Raw genomic sequence first — 15,016 nt, 5'->3', positions numbered from 1 at the left:
AATGATACAGTGTGTGAATGTAAAACATTGTTCATGGAAATGGTGTGGTTTCCAGTTTGATGCAGTTTATTTTTGTGTTATACTGTAGGTCTGTCAAATGGTTTTGGAGATGGAAGTAAAGAGAGAGCATTAGATGATACTCCAGGAAGAAAAGTTGAACCTCGTCGCCGATGTGCATCAGAATCTAGTATTTCATCTAGTAACAGTCTTTTGTGTAACTCAAGGTAAAACTGTAAATCTGAAATATAAATTTGAGATTGAATATATCAGTTTTCTACTCTGCTTGTGACCCACATCAGAGGATTGCATAAATTTTAGAAAAAAAGAGTACATTTCAGTTTTCTCAGTTGTATGTCGAATCTGAGACACCTTTCAGGATTGCTAGTATTCTTTTGTTGAATTCAGTTTATTGCAGATCCAGGAAGTTACACTTCATACTTGACTATGCTTCTTTTGCTCTTTATAGATACATATACATGTTTGTGTGTATAGTATCTTGTTTTAATTACCTTCCTAATCCTGAACACTAAAAATGGGTGTGTTTATTTTGGTGAGGGGAGAAGCAATTTCCAAAGCAGAGTCTTGGACACAGGGAAGGTAAATTCAGTAGCTGTGAAGCTAGATTATGAGTCTGTAATTTGGATTACTGGCTAGTTACCACAGTGATGATAGTACCTATATACCAACTATTGACCTTCTCTTTGTGAAGGCTGTTGGTAAAGGTAGGACTGTCAGAATGGTCACCTCTGCCACCATTGATAAATATTTCTCCTTTACCAATGGTGCACATCTTCCAAAAGCACACTAATCTCTGGGTAAAAGGTATCTGTCTCCAGTCCTGGGCTATGGGGATGGGGCATACAGGAGTATAGGGTAAATCTGTTTAGGAAAAAAAAAGAATAAAAGAAAAAAAGAAAAAAAAGAAGGCTGCTTTATTTATGTGTTCAAGATTGGTATTAAACTGTTTAAGGGAATGGCGTTAATGCAGTCATGTCAAACAGGCCTTCAGAAACAAAGAGAATTTAATATTGCATCTCTTGTAAATGTGATATATAGAGGATTTGATCTAGAATAATTGCTGTTCAGATTCTTTGATCTCTTAAAGAAAACTTAAGTGTGCAGAGAACAAATTTCCAATTTTGTGTATATACATCCCACAACTGATGACTTGAATTTGTAGTGAAAAATGAAAGAGAAAGTGATTGTGTTTCCTGTGTAGTGGAACTGTTGGAGCAGAGGGAACGTGTTTCTATTTGGCCAGTATCCACTGTAACACTGGAGGCAAAACAGCTTCTCTCATTTGTGCCTGTATAACCTGTACAGCAGTTGAGGTGCAGTTGCATACCGTTTGTCTTTTGCTGATAACCAGGCAATTCTGTGCATGAAAATAATCTGGGGTTTTAGGTTTTATGTAGTTGTTTGTGTTTGTTATATAAATTTTTTTAGAACTTGCTGCTCTGATTTTGCTGTGTACTGGTGAATTTTAAATTCTTTTTTCAAAGTCTTGATTTATAGTGAACAATGTTAATTATCAAGTAATGGTTTTAATATTAATGTTTTTGTAGTTTCAGCCTACCGAAGTGTGGTAAAGGTAAACCAGCACTTATACGAAGACACACACTGGAAGACCGAAGTGAATTGATATCATGCATTGAAAATGGAAACTATGCCAAAGCAGCAAGAATTGCAGCTGGTAAGAATAAATAATTGTATTCTTATAATACTGTATAACTATAATTTTGTCCATTTATTTGACAGATTCTAACATTCTTATTTTCTCTGCTGAAGTACAGTACATCTAAGCATTCTGAAGGTGATGTTGATAGCATTGCAGAAACTACTGGTTTCTGCTTTTGACTCTTTAAAGACTTTGAAGAGAAAAGAATAGTACCTGATTTTGTTTTTTTGATGAAAAAGTGGTATTTAAAGTGATCAAGCTACTCTAGTAATACGAGCAAAATTTGGAGTGAAGTACTACTTATGGTTCTGTCCATATTTTGTTGAGCTTCTTGGTTTAGGGTTTACTCCTCATTTACTGTTCTACATAAATGTGTTGACAAATGGGTAAGACATGGTCTGCTTTCATTCAGGAAAAATTTGAAATGGGAAAGTGGAAATTTCTAGGAATGTAGAGGATAATAACTTACCAAATTTTAGGGAAATAACTATGTTCTGGTGATACGTTTTCTACCTGTTCAATATTTTAATTGAATTACAAGATTTAAGTAGGTCATCTCTTCCAGAAGTAGAACTGTGTTTGTGTAATGCAGTGCTCCCACACTGAAGTTAGGCATCAGCCTTGCAGTGTCTAGCAGGCCTGTCTTTAATTCTCACCTTACAACTCTTCGCCCCCTCCTTCTGGGTGTTCCTTGTCCACGACTCTTTCATGTCTTTGTAGTGCTTTTATCTGAGTCTTGCTTGCCTTAGTCTGTTCTTTCCTCCCCATACGATCAGTTTTGGTTTTCTTTCTTGCAGCTAATCTGTTTTCAGCTATGGCTTCATTACTCTCAGGTTTAGTATCTTTATTATCTGTATGGTAACCTCTTATACAGGACTTAACATTTTCCGTTTGCTTGTCTTACTCTGTCCTGGGTAGTCTTATATTTAACACTTTCCACTTAGAATTCCTGTACCTGTTTTTTCAGAACTCTCCTTGATCTCTTTTAGTTTTGTCTATGTTCTCAGATACATTCCACAGCTGCCTAAAAAGAGGAGCAAATGACATTTAACAGCATTATTTTATATATTACTATATATTCTGTCTAATTTGAGTTATTTTGGCTGCCTTCTGCACCCTGTTACCTCAGCAGATCAAGAAGAGGAAATAAGTAGGAGTGAAGTGAAATCTTCTGCTTACATTCTGTGCATAACTGGAACTTTACCATGATTTACTTCTATTAGTAAAATCCCAGATTTTACAAAGAAACTAAAATAAAGGGTGGTTCATTCTTGGCAAAAGGTCTCAAACAGTTCTGTTTGACAGAGTATATATGCTTTAGCAAGAAACACAGTGCTTACAGTTATGTTCTCTTTAGGTCCAAGGAATATCTTGTTTCTATTTACAAGATGCTGTTTCAGAACCTGTGGTATGGTATGTTGTAATACTGCAATTATGATGGGGTGCAGTTTTGCACTGATTAATGGATGTAATCTTTGTAATGCACGCACATTGAAATACATTAGTTCAAACGCAAACAATGTTACAAGAGTGCTATTGAAATCACAAAGCCAAGTCTGCAAGTTAGGGCATGCTGTTTTCTGTAATACTGCTGCCACGTTCAGCATTTTTGACTTGTGAGACTGAGGTATGCTTTAGAACCAGGTCCACTCAGTATACTGGACAAGTTAAGACTATTACGGAAAAATATGTTCTACATTGAAATATGAAGATTATATTGAGATATAAATATGGAGGATGAATTAAAGTTTCAGAAGTGACTCAGAATTCTGTCTAACTTCTAGGGCTTGGGCTTGTAGACTTAATAGGGTTTTCTTGGTTTTCGGACAGAATTATCTGTATGTAATAGCTTGTCGTCCTTGGTGTGCAAGAGCACTGGAAGATGAGTAGACATGTGTTGAGTGGTTTTCATTAATAGCTGCTGTATACAAAGACAGGCTGAGGTTTGTAGGTCTTGGATCCCCTTATAGGGTCAGGAAGTTGCTGCACCGAAGTGGCAATGTGTTGTTCTGCCTGTCCCTCCTGAGCCTTGCGCAATCCTTTTGCCTGGCTATTCCTTGTTCCCTGATCCAAGATTCTTGTCTAGCTCTCCTGTTCCATACTCTCTCATGCTTTTTGTCCCAGTTTTCAATTCTTTGTCCCTGTCTTTGTCCAGTCAGTTGCTCCACCTTCTTGTCAGATTTTTTCCTCAGTAAATCTTAGTGATGGTATTTTTTCCAGCAGTGTCTAGATGCTGTCTTTCCCTTCAGTCACATCAGACTGGTGAGCAAGAGGGGGCAGGGGGCAGGTTGTAGGGAACATTTTGCTGCATTTGACTCAAATAGGTTTCCCCTCTGCATGGTCTTAATTTCAACAGGTAACATGGACAGCAGAGAGAACACTTTGTCTAGCCAAGAGGTACACAGTAAAAGGAAAGTCTCCGTTTATCATTCGTGCTAAAGAATGATCCATCTACCCTGCTGATACCACAGCTAGTTCTTGGGTGGCAGTAGTTTTGGAGCTTAAGTATGCTTAGTGTCAGTGGATTTGTCTACAGCTTTAGGTGTTAAAATCAAAGGTTCCTCTATGTAATTAAAAAAAAAAAACAAAACAAAAAAAACCACCACACAAACCAAAAAAACCCCAACACTGTGCTGTTAATCTGGTCATCTTTCAGTAAAATAGACTTTCTTGTTTGTGGCTGAAGTTTCCGGTTTAAAATAAAATTGGCCTATGAAGAGCTTGCATTCCTTGCTGAAAGCTATGCAGATACTGGATTTGAAGTTCTTAACTCTGTTTTTGAAGACAGAAATGCCTTAAAGTTTTGAGGCTGTGGCGCTGGCACCTAATGGGTGTTTTGCTCAACTTCCTACAAAAAAATTAAACACATTGACTTTATTATTATGAAAAAAACACTAGTTGTTTTAAAAATATTGTAAGAAGTAAAAAGCCTGTAAGGGGAGGAAGGGTGTAATAAGACATCCATATCTTTACCCTAAACTATGTAGAATCTTAAGTCTGGTTTGTGGTATTTAATTACTGCTGGTTTTCAGCTAGTGGGGGTACTGTTATTTAAAATCTTAACCAGTATGTTGTCCTGACTGTTAACTTAAATTCATTGTCTCTCATAGCTTGAGGAAATAAAGGGGTTTTTATGTTGTAAAAGAAAAGTACTAACCATATGTGCTAGTCTATTAACACCCTATCTATCACCACATGGAATAAATTCTGACTAGGAAAAATTCTGAGACTCTTCCTTACTGTGTATACACCCAAGAAGTCTCTGAGATAATCTGGCTGCATGCATCCTGTCAGATTGTGTATGACCTTCTACTCAGCATTAAAATGCCATTTTCTTTGTTTCACACTGACTCTACAGCTGAGTATAATGTAGGTTTCTTTTATTTCTTGTTAGCTGCCCGGAAGAGGACTTGTACTGGTTTTATGTACAAGATACAGTTCTATATATATTTTTCAAGGTAGTCTGTGTGTGAAGGATACATTAATCTAAACCTTCATGACTCTTTATAACTGACGTGTGAATACTTAACATACTGGTATTAATAGAGCAGAGAAATAAAGAAATTGCCCAAATTGCTTTTTCTGTTGTGTTAGCAATTGCTCTGATCGTTAGCAATTGCTCTGATCGTTTTATTTTGAGATACTACCAGAATGGTTCATATGGATTTAACATGTCTTTCCATAATATACAGTATTTTATGTATTCAGCTATACTCTTAGAAGTATAAGAATGCCTGTATATATTATATTTGTGTGTATTATATATTTATAAATCTGAAGAATACTATTAGGGCTTTTAATGACACAGTGAAGAATGTCCTAAAATGACCTCTCTAAAAATATACAGAAAGGAACAAATAAATAAACCAGTAAATAGATTTAGTAACTGTTTTTCCAAGGTTATGTAGTTCAGTAAGAAATAGTGTAAATAAGACTTAAATTATTTTCATGGTTTTGTATAATGGAATCCACCGGTGAAAGATCTCTGTAAAACCTCTGGGATTGATGGCAAAGATCCCTATTTTCTTTAGGAGACTTGTTTGAGGTCTTAAAGACACTGGAAGAATTGTATTTGTTTCTCTTCCTCCTATGTTACCCACACCTATAACAGAACTGGTGACAATTTTTAGCTTCAAAAACATCTGACGCCTTCATTACACTGTGATGGCAAGTTATTATGAACAATTGCATTTTGATAACTGATGTTACATAGTTGTGAATCTCTGAAGTTAGATTTCCCAATAAAATGTTTTCTTGAAATGTTGATACCATTATAGATTAAATTATAATTGAATGAATAGCTTATGGCTGAACATTGACCTAGAATATATTGTGGAGAATGACTGACTTTTTTTTTTGTGATCACCTGAAACACTTTTTCCTTGCTATTTCTACTCTTAAAAGGTTTGAAACCACTTTTTTTCCCTGTACTTTTTATGATGTTGAGATGAATGTATATCTGCATGCCACATTTCGTTATAAATAAGCATTGCCTATTTTAAATGGGAGCAGATCGGGAAGAATTGAGGAATAAATTGTATTTCGGCAAGTAGAGAGCTACTTCTATCAAGTATTGCCTTACTGCTAAAAGAAAGTGCAGCTGCAGCCTCTGAACTGTATTATGGTACTACGTTTCCCCATACAAGAAGTGCCTCCTCATCTTTACAACTTGTGAACTTTCATTGCCTTCTTATTACTTTTTCCACCCCCAGTTCCATCTTGAGGGGATTACTCACTGCCTTCTGCCCAGTCTCTTGACTGTATCCCTGTGTGTCTAGGGGGTCAATTGCGATTCTGGTTGACTGAAAAGCTTGAACCTGTTTCATGCTTCAGTCCAGTGGTGAGCAACAGAGAAGACAACGGAGGATTCTGGTAGAAGTGAGCAGTAACATAAACTCAGTTTTCTGTTATGCTGCCTCCTGAGAAGGAAAATAAACACTCTTGCAGCTGCTTCCTTGAAGCCTGTTGTTCTTTTTGAACTTTGCTGCAGGAAAGGGCTGAGCAGAGAGACCAAGAGGGCTGATTAAAAATAAATAAATAAATAAATGGAAATTAACATGCAGATTAGAACTTATACATAAGAACAGAAAGGTATACCAGACAAGCATTGTAAGTTACCCACAGGTAACTAATCCCACTATGATACATCCAACACTTTGGAAACATCCATGCAACTTGCATTTTCAATACCATCACTTCTTTGACAGGATTGTCGTCGTAGTTTCAAAAGAAACTGGTTATTTTGTGGTACTATAACTTTGTTTTCTTTTGAGCTTTTTCAAAGGGAAAGGATTATTAAAATTCAGCAAACACTTGCTTTCTGAGAATTAAGGTGTTTTAAGATAAACTCTTTCCAGAAGTGTCTAAAAACTTGGTTTTTTATCTGTAGGCTTGGATTAAAATACTAGTATCATTGCTGTTATGAACATTACATGCTTTTTATTGCTATGTGCATGAAACGTGTTACTAGTATTTGGATTCTAATGATCGTGAGATATTGATGAGGAAACGAAGAAGTGCAGAAGATTTATCTGAGCTTTCATTCTTTAACATATTAATTTTATATTTAATTATTATTTGTTCTTAGAAGTTGGGCATAGCAGCATGTGGATTTCAACTGATGCTGCAACATCTGTTCTTGAACCTCTAAAAGTAGTATGGGCCAAATGCAGTGGATATCCCTCTTACCCAGCTTTGGTGAGTACGCAGCTTCCCATCAGTACACTAGTGAAACTGTTTCTGGTCTGAGACTATTGGTGCCTGAACTTAAGGTAACTGATAAATTCCTGTTCAGGTTGAATAAAGGTGGATTATTCTGCCCTCTTTACCATGCATCCAGTTTGTAAAATTATTGCAGTATCAGATGTTGAGTCAATAATCTCTACTACCTTACCCATCTTTTGAGGTGTGCAATACCTGTCTCAGTAGTCTTTATTTCTGCAGTATATATTATTGTTTAAAGGATCAACTGAATAAGCATTTGACAGACATCTTGTTGGTGTTGGAACTATAAAATATTTTCTGCTACAAAATAAGTATACAAAAAACTCTGATTCTGCAGTTCATTAAAGAAACAAAAAAACTGGTAGAGTCAGAATGAGTTGAATGATTGTATCCAGTTGTGAATGATGTACTGGAAAGTTAAAGCTGTTGTGCCTGTGTTATTTTGGGAGAAATACACACAGTTCTACTTAAATCAAAGCTTACAGAGAAAATGTTGTTGATAAAGTGTTTGGCTTCAGGCATTTGGGGTTATAGAAACAGTTCATACACTATGGCCCGATCTATATAATGGACTGGACAGTCATGACTGTTGTAATGTATGTCTGTTGGGGAGATCAGGACATGTAACCATACAGAGTCAGGTTAAAACCTGTGGAGGTGAGATTCAGAGCACTTGAGTTTAAGCACCCTCAGTGCGTGACCCAAACACTTTTGAGTCAGATGCTGAAAATTCGATGATTTGATTGTCTCTTGAATGGTGTTAGCACTTTAGTCTTAGATTTACGCTGATCATGACCGAAGGGCTCCTTTTCTGCCCACTCCTTTATGTCAGCACTGGTGTTTCTGAGTGTGTGATGAGTTGATTGAGGAATTAAACCTCAGTCAAGAGAAGAAAGTTCTTCTCCTGATTTCTACAGACTCCCCACAGTGTTAGCTTTCTGTTGATTTAGGTCCTGTAATGAGTTCAGTGTGGATTAAGACTGGTGCCAGTGTGGATGCTTGAAAAACAACAGGAGTTTGTAGGATAGGAGATAGGTGGAACAAGCATGGAGTAACATTACCCCTTTTTGGTGGAAGCTGAGCACTTGATAATGATGTGATCTGCCTACAAAGGAGTTTTTCCATCAGCCTGATTAGTTTAATGTCAGCAGCATCTTCCTCCCTCCCCCAACCTTTGTTTAGAAAGAATTTGTGACTATAACTGCATCTTTTGCTGAAAACAGAGTCATTAAATTCGATATGCAAGATATTTGAAAGTGACTTCTAATTCCTTTTTTTCTGTTTGGGGTTTTTTGCTTGTTTAGAGGGTGTTTTGCTTCAGATTTTGAGTATGGGGCTTGTATTTTGCAGAAGCAAATATTTATACCTTAGCATAGGTTGTTTCTTTAAGGTATCTGAAATTCAAAACCCAGAATTTGAGTCCAGTTATGACTAGCTGCTTTTAGAAATCCTGGTTCAGCTTCCTCATTCTGAAACCTGCTTGTCAGTCTGCAAAGTTGTAATAAGTGAAATTCAAATGTGACTTTAAGAAGAACTTATAGGGGTGAAAAAATGCTCTAGAGGTAGTTTTTTCAGTTAAATTTACCACTGTGCCTCCACTCTGCCTATTGAGCTTATATCAAGAAGTTACATGTGTAACACAAAGCCAATTTATATGCAGTGGCTGTTTAGTTTATGATTCTTTTCCCATTAACTTTATTTGTAATACCTCCTTAAGGTAAGTGATGTATTTTTAAAAATTAGGTACTATCCTTTCTTCTCTTTTATAGATTATTGACCCTAAGATGCCTCGTGTTGCTGGCCATCACAACGGTGTTACTATACCAGTGCCACCTCTGGATGTACTGAAAATTGGAGAACAAATGCAGACCAAATCAGATGAGAAACTATTCTTAGTACTATTTTTTGACAATAAAAGAAGTTGGTATGTTGTTGAAGTGTATTGTTTGATGCAGTGACTTAAAATGTTAAAAACCTGTACCTTTAGTGTAAAAGAAGATTGAAACATTATCTTTCCATTAATATCTTTCTATGGAAGTATCAGCTGTAATGTTAAAATTTCATATTTGAGTCTATTCTTGAACCAAGGCATATAATCACTGAAAGGTACTTATTTATGGTCAATTTGGAAGAAAATAATACAAGCTGTTAAATAGTCTTTTGGTTTGATTTACAAGCTGGTTTCATTTTTTGACCTGATAAAATTGCTTCTTTGGCTAAACAGATTTTTTTAAAGGTAATAGTCTTCAGTATTTATCTGTATTCGCCTTCATCATTGCTTTCCAAATGACAACACTTCCCCCACCACCACCCCAGTCTGCTCAAGTGTGTTTTCTTTAAATTTTTAACCTCTCTATGTAAATGCTTTATTAACACTCTCATTTGAAGTTCTGAGCCCTTTCTAAATTTTTTCGTGAAACGTTCCCTTTTTCCATTTCTTTCAGTATCAGCGATATGCTGTGTGGAGCCTGAAAGGATAATTCACACAAAACATTCTCTTCCCCTGCCACTAGCTCTTCGCCACTAGCTCTTCTTTCTTTTTCTCTTTTTGGTTAGGGTTTTTGGTGTCTTTTTGTTTGGTTGTTTTTTTGGTGTTTTTTTAGGGGGGTTGTTTGTTGTCATTGTTTTGGTTGTGTTTTGGTTTGTTGTTGGTGTGGGGTTTTTGGTTTTTATTTTTGCCAGATATGGAAGCTTTTCATCTACCTCTCTTTCTTCCTTTCATCAGGTTACATATTTCTTTCCTATGTTCTTCTTAATCCCTCTCCTCTACGGGTTTCCACACAGGTCAAGCTAGCTTTAAATCTTTTAATATCTCAATTTTACTCTTGAATTTGCTTACACTTTCAGATAACATTTTCCTCTTTAGCTGATTAAATGCGATGTCTAGAAATGCTGCCATTCTCCTCTCTTTCTCTGTCCGAGTACGCTATCACCTAAATAAATTCTTGCCTGAAATTTAGAACTGGTGTTTGCCTTTCTGTCCCTGTAGATCCTTTGGCATAATCACAATTCTTTGGCTTGCGCTCTCTGTTCCTCGATTCTTTTCTTAATTAATTGCTACTTCTTCATGATGATCTTTGTTCAGTTGCGCAGGATTCCATGAGCTCCTGCATTATTCTGCCTTTGTTTGTGGAGAACATCCAAATGTAAACATACTCGGTATTCTGTTTCTCTTTTTTATCTCGCTGGTATCACAAGTGTAATGCATGCTTTCTCTAGCCACTTTCTTAATAATTGCTGTGATTGCTTCTTGATCTTGGGAGTCCTCTGCAGCGTAAACCTTTCTGTTTCATTGCCATATGCAGGTGGTCCTACATCTTGCAAATATTATACAAAGCTGTGTCTAACAGATACTCTGCATAGATGGTCAGGAAAGGCTAAATATTTTTCCAGTCCCTTTCCCCTCCTCCCCACCCCCCAACTTTTTTTGATAATGGTTCTTTTATCCTGATTATTTTGGTACTTGTCACTCTAACTCACTTTTGTCTCTTTTATTCCTGAACCCATATCTATGGTTTTCATTCACTTGCAGGGTATATGTCATCTTCAGTCCGTGATACCAGCTTCTATCACCTATGGATTACCTTTTCAAATAGTCATATTTGTTTCTTCTTCACCGCTTGCATCTGGAGGACTTGCAAGCTTTCTGTTTAAAAATACCTTCTTAAAACTTCCCTCTGATCTGTATTAAAACTGATAATGGTTGGACTGCTGCTTCATGCTGGTCACTGATGTTACTAGTCTTTACTGTTCTGTCTGTATCCTTGTACTGATTCTTCACATATTTTTGGTTTCAGTGTCTGTGCTCAGTACAATGGGGTTGTAGTTTAGAGTGCTTTAATAAAAAATAATGTTTCAAGAGACAACTTTATTCAGTTAAAAAAAAATCTTTGAAGAAAATGTTTTATGTCATACGTTACTGTCTGATTTGCAGTTGGTTTGGCTCCAAATGGACTCCCAAACTGAAGGTTTTAAGCAGAATTATGGCTTCTGCCATTTGCAGGGTTAGGATTGCAGACTACAGTAAAATACTTTAATAGATGTTCATTATTTTACTTAATTTTTGTTTTCCTTAATAACTGTAACTTAAGGAAACAGGACTAAGATAGACATTTATGGAAATCAAGTAAATTTACTTTATACTTTTGTAATTAAATATATAGAATGCTTTTCCTGTAACTAGAAGAATGGGGTGTAGAATTTTTTTCATTATCACTCCTTTGTGCCCAGCAATTAATGATATTAATGGAGCTTAAAACAGAAAAGTACTCTCAATACAGAGTTAGTGGGATTTCATACTGCAGGGTAAAAGCATACTAAAGCCGAACTTCCGTGACAGTTCAGCTTTCCCCATAAAGACCAAGTTGAGATGTCTTAAATGTAAAGCAAAAATTAATCATCTGCAAATTCCTTGTAATAATGAATATGAAAGAATTAAGAGAAACAATGCTGTGTCAAGTGAATCTTGAGTCATGTTCATTGTTAGTTACTGCTGCCTATTCTTAAACTAAACTGCATCAGTATTGCATGCTAATTTTTTTCAGTTGATACCTAATATCAATCATTAAATAAGTATCATTGAATTGGAATGTATTCTTTGTTTTGTGGAAGAGGCTTCCTTAATATTTCCTCTTCTTAAAATATTTAGGGGTGGGTAAGTACTATGTTAAAAGGAATTTTATCACTTTATTTAAGGTGGTAAATCTGATCTGCTATATGAGAAACCCAGTACAGCAACCCTGACATTTCTGGACAAACGTCTTGATTTTATTCTATATTTAACATACTTATTTTTACCCTTTCTTACAGGCAGTGGCTTCCCAAATCCAAAATGGTTCCCCTTGGGATAGATGAGACCATAGACAAGTTAAAAATGATGGAAGGCCGTAACTCAAGCATACGAAAAGCAGTAAGAATTGCTTTTGATCGTGCTATGAATCACCTGAGTAGAGTCCATGGAGAACCAGTCAGTGACTTCAGTGATATTGACTAACAGAGATTCTACGAAGGCATGAAAAATACCACACAGACTTGAACTCTACTAATGAACCTCTTTGTCTAAAAGAATGTATTGAAGATACAACCCCTTAATTGTTCATTCAGTGGCTGAGTTCTGCAAACTTGAAATAGTTGAGCGATTCTTCTAAATCACCATTGCCATATTGATTAATGATTTTATCGTGTTGTAGTTTGGAGGATTTTCCACTAAACTTGTTAAAATGTCTTGTTCATAGTGTTCATAATTGTACATAAATGTATATTCAACACTTAACTTATTCTGATTTTAGAAGTAGCTCTTTAATTCCTTTTATAATTTTGCTGGGGAGGGAGTTGGTTTTTGTTTCCATGCTTTTTACTTTTTTTTTTCTTTCTTTCTTTCTGCGGTTGTTACCTAAGCACCATCTTCCAGCTTAAGGTGTTTAGTGGATCTTAAAGCCTAATATCAAAATGGCATCAAATATATGTTTGCCTAAATCATATACAATATGGTGCTGCTTGTATCATTTCTTCCTTGGTCTGTAGCTTCTGAAGAAGACTTCTGAATGTTCGTGTAAATCGTTGCTCTTTGCACAAAGTACCACATATTTAAGATTGATGTAAATTTACAATTACAAATATGTATTTTAAGAAAGGAGGTTGCATTATTTTGGAGGGTACTTTGTGAGAAAGACATCAAGAGAAAAATTATACTATGTACATCACTTGCAAATCACCAAAAACACTCCATTGTTGCCCAAAATAACTTAAGATTGTTTTTGTTTTAAACAAACCTGGCTTAAAGCCTGCAAGCACATTATTTCTTTCAAAACCATATCCCATTTATCTCCCATTGATTTAATTTTGTTGATATGTGTGCCTCCCTGTGTTTTATTTATTGTAGAAAATGTATTAATTTGCTTTATAATGAAAAATAAAATTGACAAATATATTGATATGCATTTTTATACAGGCACATGAGAAGACAACTTGCTTTGGGAGAAAAATGTATTGGAAATTGTATAAAATAACTTGATGGGTTTGTGTGTAATTTGATTTTTTTGTAACTTGTAATCTTTTGTTTCCAATGAGGGGATTTATGTAACTTTTAATTTAGAACACTTTGGTAGCAATAGAAACTTTGGATACATTTTTGTATGGTACATGTGATGTATATAGAATTAGTACTTTATTTTTATTTTTAAGAAGTAAAGCATTATGTTTGGGCAGGGGGAAGGAGGAGGGTGGGTTTCCAGAACTGCATTTTTATATTAAAAAGAAAAAAAATAAAGTCAAGATATTGATTGTTGTAGCTACTTTATTCCTACCTTCACTGAGATACTGAATTTGTAACAATGAAAATTACAAGGTATGTTTGCAATGTGATTTATAATGACTCCATTATTTATAAATGCACTGTGTTTGAACTCTTTTGCAGTGATATCTTAAATACTGTACCAAGTTATATAATATGAAACACCAAATAATGCATATGAATGCACGAAGTATTTATGCCCAGCTTTTTTATAAAGGATTAGCAAATACAGCAAAACCAATACTTTTTAAATCTTTTTTTAAAACTTCATTGAATAGCATACTTCATTGTTAAACCTGCTTGAATCTTTATTTTAAAGGGACAATTACTTTTTAAATAGTTTTTAATGTTTTTATTCTCTATTGTTTGTAATACCCCCTTAGAAGCTTGAAATAAAATTTCTTTCTCAACTGTTAATTTTGTCCTGAATTTAGCCCCTGAGATTTTGCTGTAGTGCCCATTTTCTTACTCCATGACTGAGCTGTTACAGAGGCGCTAGTTCAAGAACCTGGTTGTTTTCTTGCTGTGGCATGCAGTATCATCCTTGCTGAGGCCTCTGCATGGTAGGTGTTCTAGTTATGCTACACTAGCTGAGACCAGTTGCCTATAATGGACTCTAATAATTACAAAGATTAGTTGGATAGATTTCACAAATGATCAAGCAAATAGTTTTCTTAGTCTTAACAGTAAACATAGCTTTAGGGGGAGTAGTGATGGCAGGTATCCTAGGGACTGTCACCGAGGTACGCTGCTGTGATAGAAATAACAGCCATATCGGCAGAAAATAAAATGAAAATTTGGTGGTTTGGCTTAAATAGAACTTCTGTTTAACAACTTGAAGGATCTGCCATATAACCATGCTCATCTTTGAAGGGAATGGAGCTTAATTTGTGCAATATTGAGACAGTAGAACCACTTGTGATCTGTTAGGACTGCCTATGAAGAGTCTTCAAAAAAACAGCCTGCATCAGATTGTATTTCAGACTTGTTCCACCAAATATACTCAAATTTGTGTGTGTTAAACCGGATAATGATTCACAGCCTCATTCTGGCAAGCAGAGAAAATGGGGTTTATGGATCTGTCAGACCTTGGAAAGCTGAAATTGCAGTTACAATAGGAGTAAGAAGATGGTAATTTGGTACTTGCATGATAAGAATTTTGATACCTGTAGAGTATGAAGTCCCAGTAAAAAAAAAAAAAAAGTATAGATACAGTTGCAAAATGAGTCATGAGAAGGCTTCCCAAATTCTCAGCTGCTTCTGAGGGTAGCAACGTAGGAGGGGGGAAAAAAGCTCCTTTTTTGAAAACAAAAGCAGAGCAT

The 15,016-nt window shown here is 35.6% G+C and overlaps 1 protein-coding gene across 5 annotated transcripts in view; it reads left to right on the top strand.

Annotated features, from left to right (window-relative positions):
* The window catches only part of BRD1 (bromodomain containing 1), a 66,119-nt gene extending 51,862 nt beyond the window's left edge, over window positions 1–14,257 (top strand). For 2 of the 5 annotated variants that reach the window (XM_075492453.1, XM_075492442.1), the window contains 5 exons: window positions 89–224; window positions 1,566–1,693; window positions 7,266–7,375; window positions 9,172–9,326; window positions 12,212–14,257. In XM_075492453.1, coding sequence (XP_075348568.1) covers window positions 89–224; window positions 1,566–1,693; window positions 7,266–7,375; window positions 9,172–9,326; window positions 12,212–12,395 — 713 coding nt within the window. In that variant the 3' untranslated portion in view covers window positions 12,396–14,257. The remainder of the gene's footprint in view (window positions 1–88; window positions 225–1,565; window positions 1,694–7,265; window positions 7,376–9,171; window positions 9,327–12,211) is intronic. The other 3 variants (XM_075492474.1, XM_075492434.1, XM_075492444.1) reach the window with 3 other exon arrangements.
* Window positions 14,258–15,016: the final 759 nt, after the last annotated feature.

The sequence above is a fragment of the Mycteria americana genome, chromosome 1, assembly GCF_035582795.1.
Source record: "Mycteria americana isolate JAX WOST 10 ecotype Jacksonville Zoo and Gardens chromosome 1, USCA_MyAme_1.0, whole genome shotgun sequence".
NCBI classification, from domain to species: Eukaryota; Metazoa; Chordata; class Aves; order Ciconiiformes; family Ciconiidae; genus Mycteria; species Mycteria americana.
The sequence above is the reverse complement of the archived record's forward strand: the minus strand, read 5'-3'. Positions and strand labels throughout refer to the sequence as shown.